A 26,058-nucleotide genomic window follows, 5' to 3' on the forward strand; every position below is an offset into this window, starting at 1 on the left:
AGAGAGAGAGTGCAAGTGGGGATGGGGCAAAGAGAGAGGGGGACAGAGGCTCTGAAGCAGGCTCTGCACTAATAGCAGTGAGCCCGATGTAGGGCCTGAACTCATGAACCCAGAGATATTACCCGAGCCAAAGTTGGGCACTCAACCAACTGAGCCACCCAAGCGCCCAGAGAAAGAGACTCTTAAGCAGGTTCCACATTCAACCCGGAGTCCAATGTGGGGCTCAATCCCATGACCCTGGGATCATGACCAGAGCAAAAATCAAGAGTCAAATGCTCAACTCACTGAGTCACCAAGATGCCCCTCCATAAAAAGAATTTTTAAAAACCACAGGGTGGGAAAAGATATTTGCAAAACATATAATCAATAAGTGGGTTAATACATTGAATATGTACAAAGTACTCACACAAATCAATAAGAAAAAGAATAATACAAAGGGAAAAAACAAAGGGGGAGAATGGCAAAAAATTCAAATAGGCAATTTACAAAAGAGTAAATTCAAATAGTCAATACGCATACAAAACAGAGCTCAATCTCATTAGTAATCAAGCAAATACAAATTAAAACTTTTACAGTAAGACAGCATCATGCATGCATCCACCAGACTGGTAAAAATGAGAAAGCTGGCAGGACCAAGTGATGGCAACTATGTAAAATAACACTGTTGTGGGAGTGTGTATTTCTTCAGGTATCTTTGAAAACAGTTTGGCATTACCAGATAAACTTAATGATGAATAAAACTGCTAAGACAAGCAATAAAAAATACTTAAGGACCAGCAATCCCATACCTGAATATATACCCTAGAGAAACTCATGCACATGCATACCAAAATACATGTATAGGAATGTTCACAGGAACATTGTTTGTTTTTAAAGGTTTTATTTATTTCTGAGAGAGAGAGACAGAGGGTGAGCGGGGAGGGACAGAGAGAGAGGGAAACACAGAATCCGAAGCAGGCTCAAGGCTCTGAGCTGTCAGCACAGAGCCTAACGCCAGGCTCGAACTCATGAACTGCGAGATCAGGACCTGGGTCCCAAGTCGGAAGCCCAAATGACTGAGCTACCCAGGAGCCCCCGGAACATTGTTTGTAATAGCCACAAACAGGAAACAATCCAAATGCCCATCTACTGTAGAATGAAAAACTGTGGTATATCTATACAATGAAATAATATAAAGCAATAAAAATGAACTCCAACTATCTATAACATAAATTAATCTCACAGATAGAATTTGAACAAAAGAAGCATCACAAAAAAAGACAATATACAATATGATTGTATTCAAATGTATTCAAAAACAGAAAAAAATATATTGTTTAGAAATGCATTTATAGGGGACATCTGGGTGGCTCAGTCAGTTAAGCATCCGACTCTTGATTTCAGCTCAGTATATGATCTCACAGTTCATGAGTTAAAGCCCCACATAGGGCTCTGCAGTGACAGCTCAGAGCCTGCTTAGGATTCTGTCTCCTTCTCTCTGCCCTTCCCCCCGCTTGCTCTCTATCTCTCTCTCAAAATAAATAAAAATAAACTTAGAAAGAAAGAAAGAAAGAAAGAAAGAAAGAAAGAAAGAAAGAAAGAAAGAAAGAAAGAAAGAAAGAAATGCATTCACAGGTGGAAAGAATAAAGAAAAGCGAGGAAATGGTCATCCCAAAAGTAAGGATAATGAATGGGAGTGGTCTGCAGGAAAGTGTAAGACTGAGAAGAGAAAGGATATATCAGAAAGAAAAAACAACAGAACAGTTACAGAGATGGGATTGAGCAGAGCATTTGTGGGGGGTACAAGTAAACTAGAGAGTAAGTCAACAAGAGAAGGACCAGATTATAGATGACTTTAAAATTCAGGCAAGAGGGGCACCTGGGTGGCTCAGTCGGTTAAGCGGCTGACTTCAGCTCAGGTAATGATCTCACGGTCCGTGAGTGTGAGTTTGAATCTCACATCAGGCTCTGTGCTGACAGCTCTGAGCCTGGAGGCTGCTTCAGATTCTGTGTCTCCCTCTCTCTCTGCCCCTCCCCTGTTCACGCTCTGTCTCTCTATCAAAAATAAATAAACATTAAAAAAAATTTTTTAATAAGATAAAATGCAGGCAAGAGTTTGGGTTTAACACTTTAACAAGCCACTCTATATTCTTGAACAAAAGAATGCCATGATAAAAGCTGTATTTTAGGGAGACTTCATTTGCAACACATTTGAATTACAGGAGGTAAGAGATTAGATCAGCTCTAGCCCCACTGAAGTCATCAGGAAGTGAGGTAATGAAAGATGCTCCAAGGTGGCAGAGCGACATTCACTGAAACACTTCTTACATGTCCAGTTTACACAAGATTCTGTGTTCAACTCTAGAGATAAAAAGACACAGACCAGCCATCAAAGAGCTCTGAAAAGCAGTATAAAGTAGGGGGAAAGGGGGAATGTGGTGAATTGAAGGGGGGGGGGGGGGCAGAAAAATTACAAAGACAAACCCAAAAAACAAGAGGTCATGAAATCAGTGATGAAGAAAAAAGTCAAAGACCCCTAATCCTCAAGCGTTCTCTAATTCCAGTACACGTAAAAGTACCAGGGGAAGCACAGTAATATGGCCCAAGGGCCAATGAGAACAAGCAGGAAGGGGCTGTGACTGTACCACATACATGTGAGAAATGTGACCAGAAAAAAGGAATGACTGGTTGGCAGCTAGAAATGCCAGAAGATTCAATGTTTCTTCGTTTTATGAGAAAAGCGTAATAAGTCTTACGGTTTAAGGGAAACATACATGAAAAGAAACAGACGGAAGATGATAGAAAGGAAAGGAAAAAATTATGAGAGCAAGATTCTGAGAGAGGGGTGCTTTGGTGGCTCAGTTAGTTAAGTGTTCAACTTCAGCTCAGGTCACAATCTTGTGGTTCGTGAGTTCGAGCCCTGTATAGGGCTCTGTGCTGACAGCTCAGAACCTGGAGCCTGCTTCCATTGTGTGTGTGCGTGTGTGTGTGTGTGTGTGTGTGTGTGTGCGCGCACGCACCCCTCCCCCACTCGCATTCGGTCTCTGTCTCTCAAAAATGAATAAACATTAAAAAAATTTTTTTAAAGATTCTGAGAGAGGTGGCAAGTGTGGGGTTCTAAGGACAAAACACTAGGTAAACTTTAGCGAAGGCACACCTTCAAGCTCATAAGAAAGATGGTTTAATGACATATAGGAACAGTAGCATGCTGAGGTTATAACAGACTCATGTTAGATGGTCTTGAACTTTTCAGCAAGAGATGGGGGTAGGGAAACAGACATTAATAAGAGAAAGGATTTAGAGTAAACCTCATTTCAAATGAGAAGACATTCATTAATAAAAGATCAACTCTGCACTGTTCTGCTCTGCCTCTAACACTAATATGCAACTAAGGGGCAAGAAAGAGGTTACACACTGAGAGGTGCCTGCATGGCTCAGTCAGTTACAGTTACATGTCCAAATTCGGTTCAGGTCATGATCTTACGGTTCCTGGGTTTGAGTCCCACGTGGGGCTCTGTGCTGACAGCTCAGAGCCTGGAGCCTGCTTAGGATTCTATGTCTCCCTCTCTCTCTGCCCCTCCCCCACTCATGCTCTGTCTCTCAAAAAATAAACATTAAAAATATATATATATATTAAAAAAAGAAAGAGGTTAGACATTCAGCATTAAGATTTTGTAAGATGAGTACAACAAAAGGCCAGGGAGGTATACATGTCCAAAGTGATAAAAAAAAAAGGCAGCATTGAAGTAGTTGGTATTATGTGGAAAGAATTTCTTTGATCAGGACTGTGAGAATGAACTGAACAAAGTAGACTGAAAGATTGGGCCTATACAGCCAAAGTTATGAACAGATTCAAAACAAAAAACAAACCAAAAAAAATGAGGTTATAAATAAGCCTATATTCAGGAAATACTACTCCTGTAGGATTTTCCTCAAAAATAAAGATCTGATGAAAGCCTTTCAAAGTCTGCTTCTTAGGCAGCAAAATGGTAACAAATTAGCAAAGGAAAGATGAACTAGGTAAGGGTAACTTTGGGGATGCTAACTGTAGCACTGTATGAAAATCTGTAAGTATCATAGAAAACATTTTGCAGAAAGAAAATACAGTCAATTAAAAAAAATGTAATCTGAAATCAGAGGATTAGGGTTTGAATCCCAATTCAGGCAAATAATTTCATGCTATGTAGGCCTCAATTCTTTGTCTGGATTATGGGAATCATAATAACTGTAAATGATATAGGAATAACAATAGCAGCAGCTAACATTTTTTTTTTTTAACGTTTATTTTTGAGACTGAGAGAGGCAGAGCATGAACGGGGGAGGGTCAGAGAGAGAGGGAGACACAGAATCAGAAGCAGGCTCCAGGCTCTGGGCCATCATCAGCCCAGAGCCCGACACGGGGCTCGAACTCACCGACTGTGAGATCGTGACCTGAGCTGAAGTCAGATGCTTAACCGACTGAGCCACCCAGGCGCCCCAAGCAGCTAACATTTTTTAATGCTTATAATGTTTCAGTCACAGTTCTAAGTGTTTTGTATGTATTAACTCATTTAATCTTCATGATAACCCCATGGAGGCTTTTATCCCCATTTTACTGGAAAGAAAACCAAGACAAGGAAGTTAGATCAACTGCCCAGAATTACATAGCTATTCTGTGGTATATGCAGAATTTGAACCTGTACAATGTGACTGACCTGCTATGTTCTTCAGTATGTTCTTTCCCCTTCTCTGGGTAATAAAGATGAGAATATAGTAATAAGTGCTTTAAGTATATCCAAATGTTCATTATTACTGCTGAGTATCAAGTAACAGAACAAAATAATCCAAACAAAAGCCTGTATCATTAATCTACAGTCAACGTTCCACAAAATTATATGCTAGGGGGTGATTATAAGGGGAGTAATGAACAATGTATATGCCTTGTCCTCCAAAAGCAGGGAGAACAGACAAGAGGCAATAATTGATATGAACAAAATATACATGCTGCTTTTCTATAATGAGCTGAGTAAAGTAGTACAATCAGTGATAAAGAATAAGAGCTTTCAGAAATCACAAAATCACAGCCTCAAGAAATAACAGCACTAAATGCAAAGGGTTAGGAAATGACTGAACCAGAAAAGAAATCAGTATAATTCTTTTTAAAGTAAAGATTTTGGAACAATCATAAAGCTTTAAACAGAAGAAAAAGAAGGCTTCGAATAGCAACAGGCTTTTCACAGAGCAACAAATTTTATATATGCACATCGCAAAATGACTTATCACTCCCAAGAAAAGGTCCAACATCACATTATGAATATTATAATAATAAAAAATAATTGATGCTGGGCACTTATTATGTAGAAAGCTGTGTTCTAAGCACCGTACAGGTACTGATCTGTTTAATTTTTTTTTTTTAACGTTTATTCATTTTTGAGAGACAGAGAGAGACAGAGCATGAGCAGGGAAGGGGCAGAGATAGAGGGAGACGCAGAATCCGAAGCAGGCTGCAGGCTCTGAGCTGTCAGCACAGAGCCCAACGCGGAGCTCGAACTCATGAACTGAGAGATCATGACCTGAGCTGAAGTCGGACGCTCAACCGGCTTGAGTCACCCAGGCGCCCCTGATTTATTTAATTCTTACAACAACCCTATAAGGTAGGTCCTACTATTATCCCCAGTTTATAGGTAGGGAAAATGAAGAAGTAAGGTGAAGTAACTTGCCCAAGTTTATTCAATGCAGGCCAGTGCTGGGATGTCAAACCTAGGAAGTTTATCTCCAGAGTATGTGCTATATATACTTCCTCTAGTAGGAAACTAATCAACAGAACAAGAATTTATTCAGAAGTGTTATTTGACCATATTTAATAACAAGAATGAAAGTACCTTTCAGTCACAATAAGCAGATAATAATTCATCATCTATAACAGTTCAGTCCTCAGTCTTCCCTTCAAATTAATCTGCACATTCCTCCAATACTATCTCATCTACTCCTCTGGCTTCAATTACAATGTATTTGCTGATTCCCAAATCTAGACATCTAGCCCAATCTCCTGCATCTTCAACATCACCAACAACCTAATAAATATCTCTCCTTAAATAATGCTTAAATGCTCCATGAGCACCTCAAAATCAGTAGGTCCAAAACTGAATCATCATCTCTTCCCATCTTGTTTCCCACCCTCAAATCCCATCTTCCTCCTGTACTCCCTTACCTCAATGACTGCTTCCATCATCCACCTGACTGCCCAAGTCAGAAACTTGTATGTCATCTCAGACTCGTCAGTCATCCTCATCTTCTGTACCCAATCAATAACCAATCACCTAAGTATCTCTCCAATCAATGAATGTCTCATTTCCACTGCCTTACTTAATGTGACAACTCTACAAGGCTACGTTAATTTGAATTTTTGTTGTTTTGTGAAACTTCCTTTTTTTCTTGTATTTTATCCTCTCATCTCAGCACAAACTCCATGAATGGAGAACAGATATTGTATATATTTCATATCTAACTCCCTAGTGCGCAATTTCCTGATCAATAAATATTCTCGGCGAAACTTGGTTCTATTAAAGAGAAATGAATACTAAGCATATATGTCAAGCAATACATTTTTAGTGATATTGCCTTCACAAACAAGACCCAGTTATTTCACAAAAAAATTAAAAAGAACAAAAGTAATAATTTCCTATTAACTCTAAGGATATACTAATTATTGTTCAGTGTTCAATGACAGTTACTAAAGGCCATGCACCATGCTAAACACTTTACACAAAGTATGCCACTTAATATTCACAGTGCTATGAGGTGGGTACTGTTACTGTACCCATTTTCCAGATGCCAAAACTGTAACTTAAAAGAGCTTAAACAATTTGATTAGAGTGCCAAGTTAGAATGTAAGTCAGGATTTGAACCCATGGCATAATAGTCCGACACCAGAGCACATGTTCTTACACACTTTTTATTTTGCCTCTTAAAATGAAATGTGTCTTAAAGCGCAAAAGAAAAGAATAATTACGCACAAAGCTTAAATCAAAAAGATGTTAGTTTTAAATGAAAAACGTGCCAAAACAGAGTAACCCTATGGAAGTTCAGGCAGTTAAGAAAAGACCTGTCTGGTCGGTCGAAAAATCCTTAAGATCAGCAAACTAAAAAGATCCAGAACCACAGAAATAAAATTGTCAAAAAAAGTAATGCATTCGAATGTTTCTTTCTTTTCTTGGGACATCATAATAAAACCAACACTGTCTAGTGTTTTACACATTAGTATATTTCACAATGAAATTCTACAGATATTAAAATCCCCCGCCGTATTTCAATTTTTGGTTCTGGCATCCTACCCGCCACAGGCTGGTAAAAGGTTCGGAAACCTCAACCATGATCACATGCTTACTTCCAGACTCCTAAAATATGAGCCAAACGGCCAGTGTAAAAAGAACACTGCCTATCATCCATCTTCGTCTGGTGCCATGAGAAACAGGCACACATTTAAATTCACATGCTACTAAGATCAAGCTTCAGCCTACAATTCGCCCAAGATTCGGCAGCTGCACACCCGAGGTGCAGACCACAAGCTCTCAACTTTTCATTTTGCCTATACGTTTTAGATTCTGGGTGCACAAGCCCACTTTGAATTGTCCCTAGGTTGCAAAGAGGAATCCTGTCAGATTTCTCCGGAAGGGTGGGAGGCGTAAGAAGGGGCGGCCTCCCACCGGCCCCGAGCCCGCCGCGCACGGAACCTTTTGTTGGGGTGGAGAAGAGGGCGGACCCCCGCACCCTCCTGGGGGCAAAAGGGGGTGGGCGGGGAGAGAGGGGGAGTTAGACGCCGCGGCGGCCCCAGGCAGCTCGGGGGTGGGGACACAAAGAATTTGGGGAGCGCTGATCGGCCGGCCGGCGAGCTCCCCCACCCGCCCTGCAGTAAGCCGCCGCGAAACTCCAGGCCCGGGCCGCCGAGGAGCTGGCAGAGGCGGGCGCGCCGGCGTGAGGGGCTCCCCGCGCCCCGAGGCGAGGATCGGCGGCGGGTGCGGGCTGAGAGCGCGGGTTGGAGGGCGGCGCGAGGCCTCGGCGGCGCCCGCGACAGCCGCGACCCCCCTCCGCCCAGCCGCGGACCAGGCCGCCGGATCCCCGCGCCCGCGTCGCCACACCCACCCGTCTCCTAGGCCGGGCCCGGGAGGACTCCCGGCTCTTCCTCCCGCTGAGGCGGCGCGCCCCGCGCCTGAGATTTACCTGCTGATCTTCTGGGCAAAGGCGCGGCGCTCGGCCATGGCTGCTAAGGCGGCGGCGGCGGCGGCGGCGGTCTGGGCGCGGACGGGCGGGCGCGTGCCTCCTCGCTCACGCTCCCTCCCTCGCGGCCTCCGCCAGTCCCAGCTCCGGACCGGGGAGGCTGGAGCTGGCGGCCGGAGAGCCGGGAACGAGCCCTGCCGTAATGCTCCTGAGAGGCGCGCAGCAAGAAACTGCTCCTCCCCCAGCGCGTCAATGCCCGCGGGAGCCCGGGCTTCAGAACGCAGCTGCGGCCGGTTGGAACCAGAGGGAAGAATGGGGCGTGGAGGGAGCGACACGCCAGTCCCGGCAGCCTCGCTGCTGCGGGGCCCGCACGACCGAGAGAACACACAGAGCAACCAGAGGGAGGCCAGCGACTTGGTGAGGCAGGAAAAGAAGATTACAGAACGCGTGGGGGGAGCTTGGTTTTCCCGAAAAGGAAGGAGAGGAAATGGAAGATGGGTTTTGCCGAGGGGGGCTGTGCTCTGCCGCCCAGGATGGCTGGGTTCTTGCTCCTCAGCGCCCATCTCCTAGCAGTTGAAAGCACTTTCTGTCCTACTTCGACCTTGTGAATGGGGTCTCACCAGAGAAAGAACACTTTTTCTTGTAGAAAGAGAACCAAAAAAGATCTTTCTCCTACAGAGGTAACAATAATCATAGTTGACTTGTGATGCTTAGCAAGGCACAGGTTCAAGTTTTACATGCATGATCTTAACTTAATCGTCACAACAGCCCCTTAAAGTAAGTTTTATCAACATTTTAGACAGAAGGAAATTATTCCAGAGAAGCTAAGAGTCTAGCCCCAGGTCACACAGATGGGAACCTCTTCAACTAAGATGTTCAAACCCAGACTCCAGGCCTTTTCTTTGAAGATAAGTGTTTCTCTGTTAACAATACTCTTCCTAAGACTTACTTCCCCTTTTGGATCTCTTTTTCTATTTACAAATGTTGGACCATATGAACTCTAATGTACTTTACCATTTTGACGTTCTATTAAATAATCTCTGTTTACCACTCAAAATGATCTTGCCTGTTAAATCCTATAAAACAAGGACTAGCAGAAATCATGTCTTACTCTGTTGTGATCCCATAGTGTCTAGAATGTTTGGCTCCTAATGCATATTTGCTGATTACTGATGTTATCGTGAAGCTAAGAAAAATATCTTGGTTTCTCGTGGTACCTTTACTCTTAAGTATTGCAAGGATTTATGTGTATTTTTTTATTCTATTCTGTCTGTGTCCCTCTGAGGTATGTTGGATACTTGCTTTCCTCTCTTACAGTTGGAAAATCTGTAGCATAGAGCCATTTGCCCAGTCACACACGAGTCAGGGGGTGAGAGCCTCAGTTAGTCAGATCCATAACTTCCTGTTCAGTGCTCTAACCACTGTGGAAGACTTCATTTTTGTATAACAATGCACGTTCCAGTAAAAATAGTCTGTTCAAAGAGGATTTTTGTGTAGCTTCTATTTAAATGTATAGCCTACCTAGACATTCTAGAGAAGACAGAGCTGAACTAGACTCAGTCCTGTTCTCAGGAAGTTTGGTTCCATGGGGAAGGATGAAACACCCACTCAAAGAACTATAAGTCAAGTCTAACACAGTATCCTGGCCTTTAAGACACTGCATGATAGGGACCCAGTTATATTCTGTCACTTTCTTACTATGTGACCTTGAGCAAGTTCCTTAAACGTGACTCTCAAATGGGAATAATTGTACCTATTTGAAAGAGTATTGTGCAGATTCCTTGAGTTAAGTCATATAAAATTCTTAGAGGAGGGCCTGGCATATGGTAAGTACTATATGTACTCACTGCTGTTTTATTATCACTGTTATTACCATCATTCAACTTACACTTAAACTTGTCTTGGGTGCTTGATAGTCCCTGAAGCATTTGTCTGCTCTCATGCTCCCAGCCAGATGTTGTATGCCTTTATCTCTGCTCTCCAAACATCTTTTCACTACTCTCTTAGAGAACTGACCACACTCTGCATTTCAATGGTTCTTTGTATATATGACTCACTAGTTGCCAAAGTGTCTGAAAGGACATTGCATGCACTGTGCAGTTTGCTGGGAACATTTGGAGCAAGAAGAGGACAAACAGGACCAAGCTGTAAGCTGGGTAGACAAAGTCTGGGAAATACTCCAAGCTAGAGTGGTGGCCCCCACCTCTGGGGAAGAGCTGGCAGTCACAGGCAAGTCCAGTGTGGGCAGATATCCATGTGCCACAAGGGTCCAAATCCAGGGTAGTGCATGGAGCCTAACAAAGGGAGTGAGAATGGAATCGCTTTAGCTTATCAGCATCCATACTCCCCATATTATCCCTGCACATACACACACACACACACACACCAGTTTCAATCCATCATACTTACGTGGAGCTGATTCCCTCACCACCAGTTTCAAGGATGAACATGTGGCCTAAGTCTGACCAAGCAGAGCAGTGCACTCCCCTGGCTTCTGGGACTGGTTTAGGAATAGGCACATGAATCAAACCAAGACATTGGGGCTCAATCAGAACTAAAAATTGCATTTGCTGTACCAGGTGCCTCCCATCTACAGAAGAACTGCCTGAGAGTGAAGCCAAACACAGCAGAGAAGAGAGTAAAAATGGAAAAAAGATGGGCTCCTTACAACATTACTTGAAGCTTGAACTTTGCAGTTACATGAACTAATAATGTGCTGGGGTTTGTTTTGGTTTGGTTTTTGCATAAGCTAATTTGAGTTGGGTGTTCTGTCATTAGCAACTGAAGAGTCTTTACCTAATACAAGCCTTCATTTAGTCAGCTAATACCACTAGGCCCTGGAGAGACAATGGTAAATAAGACACTGTGTGCTCAAAGAATTTAGAGTCTGGCTGAAAAGATAAGGGAGTAAACAGTACGTTTAAGTGCTAGATGAAAATTTCAGGAAGTTCCATATAAATTCTGGATTAGCATCAGTTTTCAGCATCAAGTGAAGCCTAGATTATCACCAAGATGTTCATTTAACATGAGGTGGTAAAAACTGGATGGAGTTTAACCCTATTGGAACTGGAAAGCCTGAGTGCCCTGGAAGTATCAGTGGCCCTGCCATTTACTGGAATTCAGAACCCCAATTCCCCACTAATGGGAAGGTACTTACAAATAAACTACAGATCAAGGGCTAGGACTAATTTAGCAGAGTAGCCTAAAAATAGTGACTTTTAGGTAAGAATGCCTCAGGGCAGTTTTCTCATTAAATATACATACCGTTCTAGAGTCCTTCAAACAGAAGACTTAGGAAGATGGCAGGAAAAAAGGTGGGGGGTGGGGGGGGGGAGTTGTGTAATTATATTACCTTCACCTTCCAACTGATACTGAGCTTAACTTTCCCCCTTTAATAAAGCACTAAAAAGGCTTATGGTTGTAGCAAGGTCAAGATTCTAAGGCCACAGTACAAGGAGGCAAAGTTTTTTAGGTTTTGGTTTGGTGTTTTTTGTTTTTGTTGTTTTTGTTTTTGTCAGGAGGGATAAAGTTCTGGCTTTGCAGACAGAATGTGTTCTCTGTGGGGATTTTGAGGGGTATAGGGAGTGGTTCCCTTTCTAAGATTTGGACTTCTTGGAAGCAGCACTGGATTCATGCAGTGAGATTTAAATGGGACTCCCTCTTAGAAGGCCTCCCTCTAGGAAGGCCAAATGAGTGTGCCCTAGAGGAAAGGAGAACGGAGGCATGCCGCTTGGATTTACCTCAGCCCCAAACTAAAGCCTAGGAGTTGGGTACAAAGTCCAGGCTATGGATACTTCTGTCTGCTTTGTCTTCTGTTACTCACTCTCTCTTAATACCTAGCAAAAGGGACAATTAATCCTGTATTTCAAGGTAATCATATTTGATATAGGAAAGTTGTTCTCTTAGAAAAATGTGAGCTAATATGCAGAAGTAATGCAGAGTCTGGTGAAATGACAAATCTACACTTGTACTGTTTATTACAGTAACCACTTGCCACGTATGACCATTTAAATTTAAATTAACTAAATTATAAAATTCATTTTTCACTTGTATTAGACATATTTCAAGTATTCAATAGCCACATGTGGTTAGAGGCTACCATACTGGACAATGTGCAGATAGAACATTTCCATCAGTATAGAAAGTTCTATTGGACAGGACTGACCCAAAGATTATAGGTGATAAGTCATTTAAAAAGAACCTGTTGGGGAATTTTAAATGGCTGGGTCAGGTTGATAAGAACACAACTTACTGATCAATCTTAACACACACACACACACAGTCAACCAGCCATTTTATTCCTCGTCATGTGATGTAAAGAGAAGATATTTAGGATAGATACTGTACCTCCTATGAAATTCCTTCTGGAAATTTTAATTCAAATCTGATCAAACCTCTAGATCTAATTATCAGTTTACAGAAAATGTTGGGGATGGAGGAACATGTTCAGCAACATGCAAGGGTTACACTTAGCAAAACTAAGAATATGGTAAATTATATAGGTTATAATGACCTAGTTCCTTCAACAAATAAATGACAAGGACTTAAAAAAAAAGATTAAAAATATAATAAAAATACAAGCAACAAAAGGTAACTTCGACATCACCAAAATTAAAAACTTGTATACATCAAAAGACACAACCAAGAAAGTGAAAAAGCAAGCCAAAGAATGGGAGAAAACTTTTGCAAATCATTTATCTAATAAGAAATTTATATCTAGGGGCACCTGAGTGGCTCAGTCGGTTAAGCGTCAGACTTCAGCTCAGGTCATGATATCACAGTTCAAGTCATGATTTCACAGTTCGTGATTTAGAGCCCTGCTTCAGGCTCTGTACTGACGGCTCAGAGCCTGGAGCCTATTTCAGATTCTGTCTCTCCCTCTCTTTCTGCCCCTCCCCTGCTCACGTTCTGTCTCTTTCTCTCTCTCAAATATAAACATTAAAAAAAATTAAAGAAATTTATATCTAGAAGATATCAATAACTTATAAGTCAATAATAAAATGAGAATTCGGTTTTAAAATGGACAGTTTCAATAGACATTTCTCAAAAAAAACATGCAAATGGCCAATACACATATAAAAAGATGTTCAACATCATTGGACATCAGGGAAATGCAAATCAAAACTACAGAATGCAAACTGGTGCAGCTGCTCTGGAAAACAGTGTGGAGGTTCCTGAAAAAATTAAAAATAGATCTATCCTATGACCCAGCAATAGCACTGCTAGGAATTTACCCAAGGGATACAGGAGTGCTGATACATAGGGGCACTTGTACCCCAATGTTTATAGCAGCAGTTTCAACAATAGCCAAATTATGGAAAGAGCCTAAATGTCCATCAGCTGATGAATGGATAAAGAAATTGTGGTTTATATACACAATGGAATACTACTTGGCAATGAGAAAGAAAGAAATATGGCCTTTTGTAGCAACGTGGATGGAACTGGAGAGTGTGATGCTAAGTGAAATAAGTCATACAGAGAAAGACAGATACCATATGTTTTCACTCATATGTGGATCCTGAGAAACTTAACAGAAGACCATGGGGGAGGGGAAGGGAAAAAAAAAGAGAGGGAGGGAGGCAAACCATAAGAGACTCTTAAAAACTGAGAATAAAGGGTTAATGGGGGTGGGAGGGAGGGAAAAGTGGGAGATGGGCATTGAGGAGGGCACCTGTTGGGATGAGCACTGGGTGTTGTATGGAAACCAATTTGACAATAAATTTCATATTAAAAAAAAAAACCACAGTGAAATACCACTTCAATCCTCTAAGATGATTAGAATCAAAAGGGGCAGATATTAATAAGTGTTGATGAGGATATGGAGAAATTGGCACCTTCATATACTGCTGGTGGGAATATAAAATGGTTCAGCCATTTTAGAAAACAGTCCAGCAGGTCCTCAAAATGTTAAACGTAGAGTTACCATGTGACCCAGTTTATTTATTTATTTTGAGAGAGAGAGAGAGCACAAGCTGCGGAGGGGCATAGAGGGAGGGAGACAGAATTCCAAAAAGGCTCTGCACTGTCAGCACAGAGCCAGAAACAGCTCAATCTCATAAACCATGAGATCATGACCTGAGCTGAAATTAAGAGTCAGATGCTTAACCGTCTGAGACACCCAGGAAACCCCAACAATTCAATTCCTGGGTATATACCCAAGAGAAATGAAGACTATGTCTATGCAAAACTTGCACATGAATATTATAGCAGCATTATTCATAATAGTCAAAAAATGGAAACATCCCAAATGCCTATCAACCAATGAATGGATAAAATGTCATGCATCTATTTAATGGAATATTATTTGGCAATAAGAAGAAATAAAGTACTGACACAGGCTACAACATGGATGGACCTTGAAAACATTATGCTAAGTGAAAGGAGCCAGACACAAAGGCCACAAGTTGTATGATTCCATTTATATGAATGTCAATAAATGTCCAAATCCATGGAGACAGAAAGTAGATTAGTAGTTTTCAGGGGCAGAGAGAAAAGGAGAATGGGAAATGAGTATAAGCATAATGAGTATGCTAATGAGTATAAGGCTTCTTTGGGAGATGATGAAAATGTTCTAATATTAATTGTCATGGTTGTACAACCTGTGAGTATCCTAAAAGTTATAAATTATACACTTTAAATGGGTGAGTTGTATGAAATGTGAACTATATCTTGAACTGTTTTTACTCACAATGCTCTGACACCAAATGTATGGTGTTTTTCCCCCACACCAACCAATTCTCCAACTCTCCAGATACCAGCTGCGTGTCTTACAGTTCATTTAAATTCTGACACTACCCAGAGTTTGCAGAGACCCCACAGGTTATGGGCGCAATCCCACAAGACAGTCCCCACCTCAGATGCCAGTTGCAAATCACAGACTGCCATCTGCACTTCTATCCAACCAGCTATAAATTTAGTGTTCGTACAACATCCTCCCCAAGTTCAGTAATTTGCTAGAATTGCTCACAAAGTTCAAGAAGACACTTTACTTACTATCATTAGTTATTATAAAGGATACAAATAAACAGCTAAATGAAGAGGTACTAAGGACAAGGTCCAGAAGAGTCTTGTCACAGGAGTTTTTTGTGGAGTTGGGGTGCACTAGTCTCCTAATACATGAATGTTTCTGTCAACTCAAAAGCTCTCCAAATCCCATCATGTGGGGCTTTTTATGGATGTTCCATTACGTAGGCATGGTTGATTAAATCGTTGGCTGTTGTTGACTAAATTCAATATCCAGCCCTTCCCCTTCCCAGAGGTCTATGGGTGGGCCTAAAAGTTCCAACCCTCTATACACCTGGTTGGTTCCTCTAGAAACAAGTCCCAAGCAGTAGTCATCTAGGGGCCCACAGAGTCACCTCATTAGCATAAACTCAGACCTGATTGAAAGCAGCTTTTTATGAATAACAAAAGATTCTCCTATTACCTCTATCACTCAGAAAATTCTGAAGATTTTAGGGCTACCGGGTGGCTCAGTCAGTTAAGTATATGACTTTTTTTCTTTTAATTTTTAACGTTTATTTATTTTTGAGAGACAGAGACAGAGCACGAGTGGAGAAAAGGCAGAGAGAGAGAGAGGGAGACACAAAATCTGAAGTAGGCTCCAGGCTCTGAGCTGTCTCAGCACAGAGCCTGACGCAGGGCTCGAATCCACAAACCACTTGAGATCATGACCTGAGCAGAAGTCAGATGCTTAACCGACTGAACCACCCAGGCGCCCCAACTATTTTTTTTAATGTTTATTTATTTTTGAGACAGAGACACAAAGCGTGAGTGGGGGAGGGGCAGAGAGAGAGGGAGACAGAATCCAAAACAGGCTGCAGGCTCTGAGCTGTCAGCACACAGCCTGTCTCAGGGCTCAAACTAGGAGGTTCGTGACCTGAGCTGAAGTCGGACGTGTAACCGACTGAGCCACCCGAGGCATCGCAAACGTCGACTCTTAGCTCAGGTCTTGATCTCAGGGTTGTGAGTCCAAGCCCTGCATTGGACTCCGGGCTGGGCATGAAGGCTACTTAAAAAGAAAAAAAAAAAGAAAAGAAAATTCCAAGGATTTTAGAAACACTGTGTTAGGAACCAGGGACAAAGCCCAAATATATATTTCTTATTATATCACATATCTCAATAGAGCTGTCATTAAAAAATGGAATAAGGGACACCAACCTGGCTCACTCAGAAAGGGCATGTGACTCTTCATCTTGAGGTCATGGGTTTGAGCCCCATGCTGGGTGTAGAGATTACTTAAATAAATAAATAAACTTTTTAAAAAATGGACTAAAATAGACTTAAGAAGCATACTATATTGGTCACAATTCTCCACAAAAACAGAATAGGAGAGGGAGAGAGATTTATTATAAAGAATTGGTTCATATGTTATAGAGACTGACACATCCCAAGATGCACAATTGGCAAACTGCAGACCCAGGAGAGCCAATGATGTAGTTCCAGTCTAAGTCAGAAGGCCTCAGAACCAAGAAAGCTGATTGTATAGTTCCATTCTGAAGGGCTGCAAATTCAAGATACAAAAGAGCCAATATTTCATTTTGAGTTGTCTGAAAGTAGGAAACTACTTCTATTCCAAGTCAAAGACCATTCAACAGAAGGAATTCTCTCTTATTCAGAGGGTAAGTCAGCCTTTTGATCTATTCAGGCCTTAAACTGATAGGATGAGGCCCACCCATGTTAGGAAGGGAAATCTGTTTTACTCAGTCTATTGATTTAAACATTAAACCCATCCAGAAACATCCAGAAGACTGTTTGATCAAATATCTGGGCACCATCTGGCCCAGGGAAATTGACACATAAAATTAACTGTCACACGTTCCAACCCAAATACAATGTGTGGAGGAACATTTGGGGAGTTAAAGAAAATAAACTAACAGTAAAATAAAAGACATGAGAAGACAACAAATTCCAATCACTGGCTGGGAATTAAATGACATTAAGAATTATTATTTTCTTTCTTTTTTTTAAGTTTTATTTATTTATTTTGAGAGAGACAGAGACAGCCCAAGCAGGGGAGGGGCAGAGAGAGAGAGAGAGAGAGAGAGAGAGAATCCCAAGCAGACTTGGGGCTCAAACCCACTAACCATGAGATTATGACCAAAGCTGAAACCAACAGTCGGTCACTCAATCAACTAAGCCATCCAGGCACCCCAAGAATTATTATTTTCTAGATAGCTCCCATTTGTTCCTCCAGATCCACTCCCTACCCTGCTCTCTGCTCCAGAAGGGTGATCCTGTATGGACTATATTGGCAGAGCACCCATGCCTTTAACTATTAGATGTACTTGACCAATGAGAAATGATGATAAGACAAACAAGGAGGGAGGAGAGTCATATCAGGGTATTATTCCCCTGCATCCCTCCTTACAAGATCACCTCTTACTGTGTCTCTTGGACAATTATTTGTTTCTCCCAGAGCAGCCCAACTCTATAGACTCTTAGATTCTGGTAACCACTCCGTGCCCTTATCCCTATGGCCCTGTAGGTAGTACCAATTTAGCCACTTATTCTAGGTTACTGCACCATACTTGTGGTTCCCCTATACAAACAACCTTTAAATAAACCCTCCTAACTTTATCTTATTTTGAATGTGTCAATTGTTTCCTGTTGAAACCTTGATTTAAGTGTGATAAAGGTTTTGGGGCACCTGGGTGGCTCAGTTGGTTAAGCTTCTGACTTCGGCTCAGATCATGATCTTGTGGTTCACAAGTTCAAACTCTGTGTTGGGCTCTGTGCTGACAGCTCAGAGCCTGGAGCCTGCCTCCGATTCTGTGGTTCCTTTTCTCTCTCTCTGCCCCTTCTCTGCTAGCACTGTCTCTTTCTCTCTCTCTAAAAAATAAATAAACATTAAAAAAGTTTTTTTAATTAAAAAAAAGTGTGATAAAGGTTTTGTGGTCATACAAAAAAGAGAGAAAATCCTTTATTCCTTGAAAATACATACTGGAGTGTTTATGAATGAAATGATATAAGGTCTGGGATTTGCTTTAAAAAATAATTCAATATGATTAATGTTTAGTGAATACAGAGTGTCAATATTAAAAGGTGAAAAAGTTCCAGGGGCGCCTGGGTGGTTCAATCGATTGAACGTCTGACCCTTCATTTCGGCTCAGGTAATGATCTCATGGTTTGTGGATTCAAACCCCGCATCTGAGCTGTCACTGTGAAGTCTGCTTAGGATTCTGTCTCTGCCCGTCCCTGCTCCTGCTCGCTCGCTCTTGCTCTCTCTCTCTCTCTCTCAAAATAAATAAATGAACTTAAAACAAAATAAAAGATGAGAAAGTTCCAGGGGTCTGTTGCACAACGATGTGAATATATTTAACACCGACAAACTTTACACTTAAAAATGGTTAAGATGGTAAAAAAAATTTTTTTTAATAATGGTTAAGATGGTAGATTTAATGTTATAAACAAAACACACACACACACAAAATCATAATACAACATGGGCTTATGTTGGTAATTTTTGAAGCTCGGTGATAGGGACATGGGGGTTCATTGCATCATTCTTCTTAAGTTGGAAAAAAAGAAAAGAAAAAAAGTCTCAAATTAGCATGATGTCAGAGGGGAGAAGACAGCCTGCTGATTAGAGAAAAAAGAAAGAGTTGAAAGCTCAGAGAATGAGTCTATCATGTAGCTAGACTGGAAGGTTTAAGCAGCCAGGTTAAGAAAAGAAACCAAACAGAGGAAATGTTGGATCAAGGGCCAGGTCAGAACCAATGTCTGTGGTGCCCTACTGTGTCATTCTAATTTCACTTCAGTGAGCTAGGATCTGAAACCTGCTGGTTATTTGTTCTGGATCAGCGCCCAGCCCAGCCCAGTGTTCTTTAGGAACAGTAGGGTAGATATGGAACAAGCAGGTCTGACACGTGACACACAGAAAGGAAGAAGAAACACCAAAGTTAAAAAGGGTTGCAGTCATGGAAAGGTTATGCTGGGGGGTGGGGCACCTGGCTGGCTCAGTGGGCGGAACATATGACTCTTGATCTCAAGGTTGTAAGTTCAAACCCCATGTTGGATGTAGAGATTACTTAAAAATAAAATATTAAAAAAAAAAAAAAAGAAAGGTTATGCTGAATAGGAAACCCTACAGGTTTGCTGGTTGTGGGGAATGACTACAAGGAGAGAGAAAAATCGGCAATATGAGAGACACTATTGTTTTTTAAGTAGGCTGCACACCCAGCGTGGAGCTCAACGCAGGGCTTGAACTCACAACACTGAGATCAAGACCTGAACTGAGATCAAGAGTCAGATGCTTAACCAACTGAGCCACCAAGCCACCCCTTAGAGACACTTTTAATAACATTGAGAGAGAGAGGTATCTTTCATCTGCTCCCTCAGGAGGAAAGAAAAGGATAGAAAACCATGTAGCAGAGAGGTAGAAATAAGAGAAATTGAGGGAGTTACATTCTAATAGCATTCCATTTTCTTACTAAATATAACCCTGGGATGCTGGTATGTTTGTTTCCTATCATTACATAACCGAAGGTGACCATCATCATACATTTGTCATATTATGTAACCTGTCAAAGGGGCAACTACCTCATTGTATCCATAGGTCCTGCCCACACATTTCGGGGTGGTGGGCTTAAACAGAATGTGTACACCAGAGGCAGGGATTTGGAAGGCCATCTTAGAATCCTGCCTACCACAACTAGGAAACTAAGAGATAGGCCTTAGCTGGGGAGCCAGGGAGTATATTAAAATTTTACCAAGAGACACAGAGAGTGAAATGGGGAAGGTGCTGAAAGTCACAGCCACACTTGATACAGTTGGAGCAGGGGGCTGGAAATCAGAAAGACTGGAGATTAGTTCCTGTTCTGCCATAATCTTACTATGTGACTTTGACCACATTATAACCATTTGGGGCCTCATTTTCTTCAGCTATAGAACACAAGTGATGAAACCAGATGAGTGTTAAGGCAAATAAAAATTCTTTGTTATCAGCATCATGTGACGCTGGGACAAGTATGAAGAAGAGTTGTAGAATAGTCTTTTTCAAAACATTTTAAAGAATTGCCTAACTTGCTCTGTTTGGGCACTACTAGGAGTAGCTTTGCTTAATGGTAGGGGAAGAGAAAATGATAACTCCCCCTTAAAAATGTTGCCAAACCCCATAATTATATGATTCAAAAAATAGAATGTTATCTCAAACCTTAGTTCTGGTATTTGCTATTTTCACCTACCTGCAATTTGTTTTAAAGTTCATTGCTTTCTTTACTGGTTTAGCTTCAGAATAATACTAGTTTGTTTTACAATAGGTGGGTATCCTATCAAGACAATTCTGAATCTTTGCTTTGTCTCTGAGACTTTGTCTTTGCTTTGTCTTTGAGACTTTGCTTCTGTCTCTGCTGTGGGCTTTTTAATAAATTACCTAATATCACTGGATTTATTTTTTTTAAGATTTACTTGTTTAAGTAATCTCTACATCCAACAATGGGTTCCAACTCATGATCCCGAGATCACGGGTCACATGCTCTTCCAATTGAGCTAGACAGCCACCCCCTAGTATCAGTAAATGTAATATTCTCTACTTCTCAAACAGAGATTATGACAGATATTTTTGAAAGATTTCATGAGGGGTGCCTGGGTGGTTCAGTCGGTTAAGCGTCCAACTTCAGCTCAGGTCACAATCTCACGGTCCGTGAGTTCGAGCCCCACGCCGGGCTCTGGGCTGATGGCTCAGAGCCTGGAGCCTGATTCTGATTCTGTGTCTCCCTCTCTCTCTGCCCCTCCCCCGTTCATGCTCTGTCTCTCTCTGTCTCAAAAATAAATAAACGTAAAAAAAAAAAATTAAAAAAAAAGAAAGATTTCATGAAAATAATTGATTCTACAAAAATAGCTTAAAATCTATAAGTAGAAAGCACTTAAATATGGCTATAAAAGTTGGATTTTATTTGGCATGTTTCTTCAAAGTACACTTTTTATTACAAGAATAATTTAGGCAGCTGGTTATGGTTGTCAGCTCTATACATTTGCATACTGTTGCTTTTCCCTATATAATGTGTTTGTAAATCATAGACCTGGAAGGAACCTGAGAATTTATCTGGCTCAGCTGAAGTGGAATGAAATGATTTCAACTAAAACCATCCAAGAAGTGTCATAACGAGATACAAAACTCAGGTCTGTATATTCCATTCAGATATTATTTTCATGACTCCATGGTTCCATTCATTCATTGACCTATTCGCTCACTGAATAAGTATCTTTTGAGTGCTGCTCTGTGCCAAGGTTTGTGCCTGGGCATAGTGATACACTATTAATGAGAAAATAACCCTTGCTCTCCAGGAAGTTGATAGGGGAGTGGTGGGGAGGGAAGCAGACAAGTAAACAGGAAATTCTTTGACAAAAGTATGCACAGAATACTTTAGGAATACATAAGAGAGGACCATACCCAATTCTTGGGTGGGCAAGAAAGGCTTCCAGGAAGAGGTGACCTGATCCTAAAGGGCAAGGAGAAACTAGCCAGACAGAGAAACTAGTGAGTGTGTGTAATAAGTGTTCCAGGCAGAATAAACAGTATGTTTATGCACTGAGGTATGAAAGCTTCACTTATTCTATGAAACTGCAAATGTTTCTATGTGATTTGAGCTTGGCATACAAGGTAGGGAATGATAAGAAGTGAGGCTGGAGAGATAAAGCAGAGGCTGGTTCATGAAGGGTTTGGTATGCTAGGCTGAGGACTAAAAAGTACATACTGAAAGAATGGCATGGAAAGTGGAGGAAAGGGAATAATCTGATCAAATGTGAATTCTACAATGATTACTCCAACTTTAATGAAGAAAACAGATTGAAGAGAAGTTAAAAGTGGGGACAGAAAGACTAATCAAAAGGTTGTGTTAATCTAAGGTATTACTCTATTGATATGGTTACTGTAATAGAAACCCAAATAAAAGCAGTATGCATGATTCTGTTTACTTATTTGCTTATTTATTTATGTGTTTATTTATTTATTTTGAGAGAGAGAGAGAGAGAGAGAGCGCATGTGCACATGAGTGAGTGCCAGTGGGGGAAGGGCAGAGGGAGAGGGAGAATCTTTTTTTTTTTTTTTTCCTTTCTTTTTGAGAGAGAGAGAGAATCTTAAGCAGGCTCCATGCTTAGAACCCCATGCAGGGCTCAATCTCACGACTCTGGAATCATGACCTGAGACAAAAATCAAGAGTCAGATGCTACCCAGGTGCCCCAAAAGCAGTGTGCATGATATTAAAGTTTTTTATTCACTTAGTTTGGGCATAAGCAATCCAGAGCTGGTTGAGCAGCAGTTCCACGCCATGCATTCTCAGTTGTTGCCCTCATCTCTATGAGTTAGATATGGTTCACCTTTACCACATATGCATTACAGCCTGAGATACGGAAAAATTAAGTGTATGACCTGGAATTTCCACATCATGTCAGCGTGTATCCCATTAGCCAGAATTTAGACTATTGACCATTGCCTAATCCAAGGATAACTAAGAAATGCAGTTCTTATTCTGTGAGGCCATGTGCCCAGTTGAAAAACAGGGGCTTATCACCTTACCATAAATAAAGGGGAGAATAAATTTTCCAGGAAACAACACGCAGTTTCTATCATGCTAAGTAAGAAATATAAAGGACCCCAAACCATCTGTAGATTCAACACAATCACCATCAAAATACCAATGGCATTCTTCATAGAAATGAAGAAAAAAAAATCTTAAAATGTGTATGAAACCACAAAAGACCCAGAATAGCCAAAGCAATCCTGAGGAAAAAGAACAAAGCTGGAGGTATCACACTTCTTGGTTTTAAACTCTACGATGAAGGTACAGTAATAAAAATAGTATGGTACTGGCACAAAAATGGGCACATAGCCCAATGGAACAGAATAGAGAGCACAGAATTAAACCCTTGCTTATAGGGTCAACTAATATTTGACAAGGTAGCCAATGAGGAAAAGATAGTTGCTTCAACAAATGGTGTAGGGAAAACTAGATAAGCCTATACACAGCAATGAAATTGGAACCGTAGTTCACAGCACTCACAAAATTAACTCAAAATGAATCAAGGACTGAAAATAAGACCAGATACTATAAAACTCCTAGCAGAAAATGTAGGGAAGAACCTCCTTGACATTGCTTTTGGCAATGATTTTTTGGATATGACACCAAAAGCACAAAAAGCAAAAAGCAACAGTCAACAAATGGGGCTACCTCCTTTTGTATAGCAAAAGAAACAATTAACAAAATGAAAAAGCAACCTAAAGAATGTGAGAAAATTTTTGTAAGCCGTATAATGGATAAGCAGTTAATAACCAAAATACATAAAGAACTCAGACAACCTAGTAACAAAAAGACAACCCAATTAAAAAATGGGTAGAAGAGGGGTGCCTGGATGGCTCCGTCGGTTAAGCATCTGACTTCGCTCGGGTCATGATCTCATAGTTTGTGGGTTCAAGCCCTGCGTCAGGCTCTGTGCTGGCAGCTTGGAGCCTAGAGCCTGCTTTAGATTCTGTCTCCCTCTTTCTCTGCCCCTCCCCTACTCACACTCTGTTTCGTGCTCTCTCTCTCTCTCTCAAAGATAAATAAACATTAAAAAATATTTTTTTTAATGGGTAGAACTAAATGGACATTTTTCCAAATAAGTCATCCAAATGTCCAACAGGTACAGGAAAAGACACTCAGCATCACTAATAATCAGGGGAGCACAGTTTGAAACCACACTGAGATATTATCTCACAACTGTTAGAATGGCTATAATCAAGAAGACAAGCGATAACAAGTGTTGGTGACGATGTGGAGAAAGGGGAACATTTGTGCACTGTTGGTGGGAATGTAAAGTGCTGCAGCCACTATGAAAAACAGTATGGGGTTCCTCAAAAAATTAAAAATAGAACTACCATTTCACTTCTGGGTATTTATCCAAAGAAAATGAAAACACTAACTCGAAGAGATGTCTGAACCACCGTGTTCATTGTAGCATTATTTACAATAGCCAAGATATGGAAACAACTTAAATGTCCACTGATAGATGTATAGATGAAGAAAATGCAATAAACATTTACAATGGAATATTATTCAACCATGCGAAATATGGACATTTTGTCATTTGCAACAACATTGATGGAATTTGAGCACATTATGCTAAGTGAAATAAGTCAGAGAAAGACAAGTACTCTATGATATCACTTATATGTGGAATTTTAGAAAGCCAAATATGTAAAAACAGAGAGTAAAATGATTAACAGAGGATGGGGGGTAAGGGGACAGGACAGATGTTGTTTAAGGGTATATTTATCATTTAATAGTACAATAAGTAGTAAATAAGCCCCAGGGATATAATTAATGCACAGTACAATGAATATAAACAATAGTATTGTTTCATAATCATCAAACTTGCCAAAAGACTAGAACTTCATTATTCTAGCTACTAAAAAGAAAATTATGTAGTAGGATAGAGGTGTTAATTATTGCTACAACGGCAATCATATTACAATATATAAATGTATTAAAAACATGTTGTACACCTTACATCGATACAATATTATGTGTCAAATATATTCCAATAAAAAAGAAAAGGACCTGAACTAAGGTAGTGGCAGTGAAAATGAGAAGAAGTGGACCAGTCTGAGAGGTAATTAGGAGGTAGAGTTGACTCAGATTGGCTGTGGAAGGCAAGAGACAGGATGATGCCAGAAATGATACCCAGGTTTCTGACTTGGGTACCTGGGTGGATGATGGTGAGTAACCTTTACTGAGTAAGAGCACAAAAGAAGAGAGTTAGTGGGGAAATAAAGAATTCAGTGGCACCTAGGTAATTCAGTTGGTTAGTGTCTGACTCTTGATCCCTATGCACTTCTTGATCTTAGGGTCATTAGTAGAAACCCTGCACTGGGCTCCACGCTGGGCATGAAGCCCACTTAAAAAAAAAAAAAATCAGTTTTGCACAAATGCAAGGGACAGAGCAGTCTGAAAACTTAATTCCCTAAGAGCCAATAGGAGAGCATTTTATTTAGGCAACACTGCTTAAGAGTAGAAAAACAAATCACTTGATGTTATTGTGTCAGTGCCAAAACTCAAACCATGCAGTAATTAAGGAATTCCTGATTGTTTGGATTGACCAGATCCATATCTTCAGCCATTTAGATGATGCACTTGATGTGTTCTCATGGCTTCCATTGTGGGTGAACACTCCAGTCCAAAAGAACTCCCATCTCTGCTCAGACTGGCTCCTTGTATGAACTTTCCATAATAGAATGCTGAAGCAAGGAGTTCTTAAAATCTACAAACTGCTCATTAGGGCTTTGCAAAAACACATTGTTTCCACTTATCAGCACAAAAGAATTGTTTTGGTTTTCATTCTTTAATTCTAGTTTTATTTGTGTTGTTGCTGTTAGGTAGGTTTTCTTTAAGAATGGTATAAACTATGAAAGCACTGAGAGACAAAAGGAAGAGTCTAACCTGATTTGCACTAAAAAGTCTGTTTGCAAATAAATAAAATAAATAAATAGTCTGTTTGCAGAGAAAAATCACCTTTATTACAGATCAAGGTTAGGTTGGAAGGGCTGATGTCTGAGCAGGTGGGCTTCCTAATACAGAATCCAGAATTGCAGTTGCAGGCAGTGTAGAAACCGGCAAGACGCCTCCTCTACCCCCAGCATGGACAGGGCCTGTCCCTGGAGGAGCAGAGAGATCATACATGCTCCTCTTTTCAGCTATATTCCAAGAAGAAGAAGCTGAGCTGTCCATGCCCAATTTCTTTTTTCCAACGTCACCCTCCAGGTGGAATGAGTGCAGAGTTGGCAGAAAATCAGAAGCATTATACTAATATATACACCAATGGGTTCCTGTCAAGTGGAAGACACATCGGAAGAAGGAAAGAAGTATCTTCAACAACACTGATAGCATACTCACAGGTTAAATACAT

General features: G+C 40.8%; 1 protein-coding gene across 13 annotated transcripts in view; it reads right to left on the reverse strand.

Moving 5' to 3' along the window:
* The window catches only part of DOCK7 (dedicator of cytokinesis 7), a 224,653-nt gene extending 215,900 nt beyond the window's left edge, over window positions 1-8,753 (reverse strand). For all 13 annotated transcript variants that reach the window (XM_027059014.2, XM_027059013.2, XM_027059012.2 and 10 more), the window contains exon 1: window positions 8,179-8,753. In XM_027059014.2, coding sequence (XP_026914815.1) covers window positions 8,179-8,738 — 560 coding nt within the window. In that variant the 5' untranslated portion in view covers window positions 8,739-8,753. The remainder of the gene's footprint in view (window positions 1-8,178) is intronic.
* Window positions 8,754-26,058: the final 17,305 nt, after the last annotated feature.

Source organism: Acinonyx jubatus, chromosome C1 (genome assembly GCF_027475565.1).
Source record: "Acinonyx jubatus isolate Ajub_Pintada_27869175 chromosome C1, VMU_Ajub_asm_v1.0, whole genome shotgun sequence".
NCBI lineage: Eukaryota > Metazoa > Chordata > Mammalia > Carnivora > Felidae > Acinonyx > Acinonyx jubatus.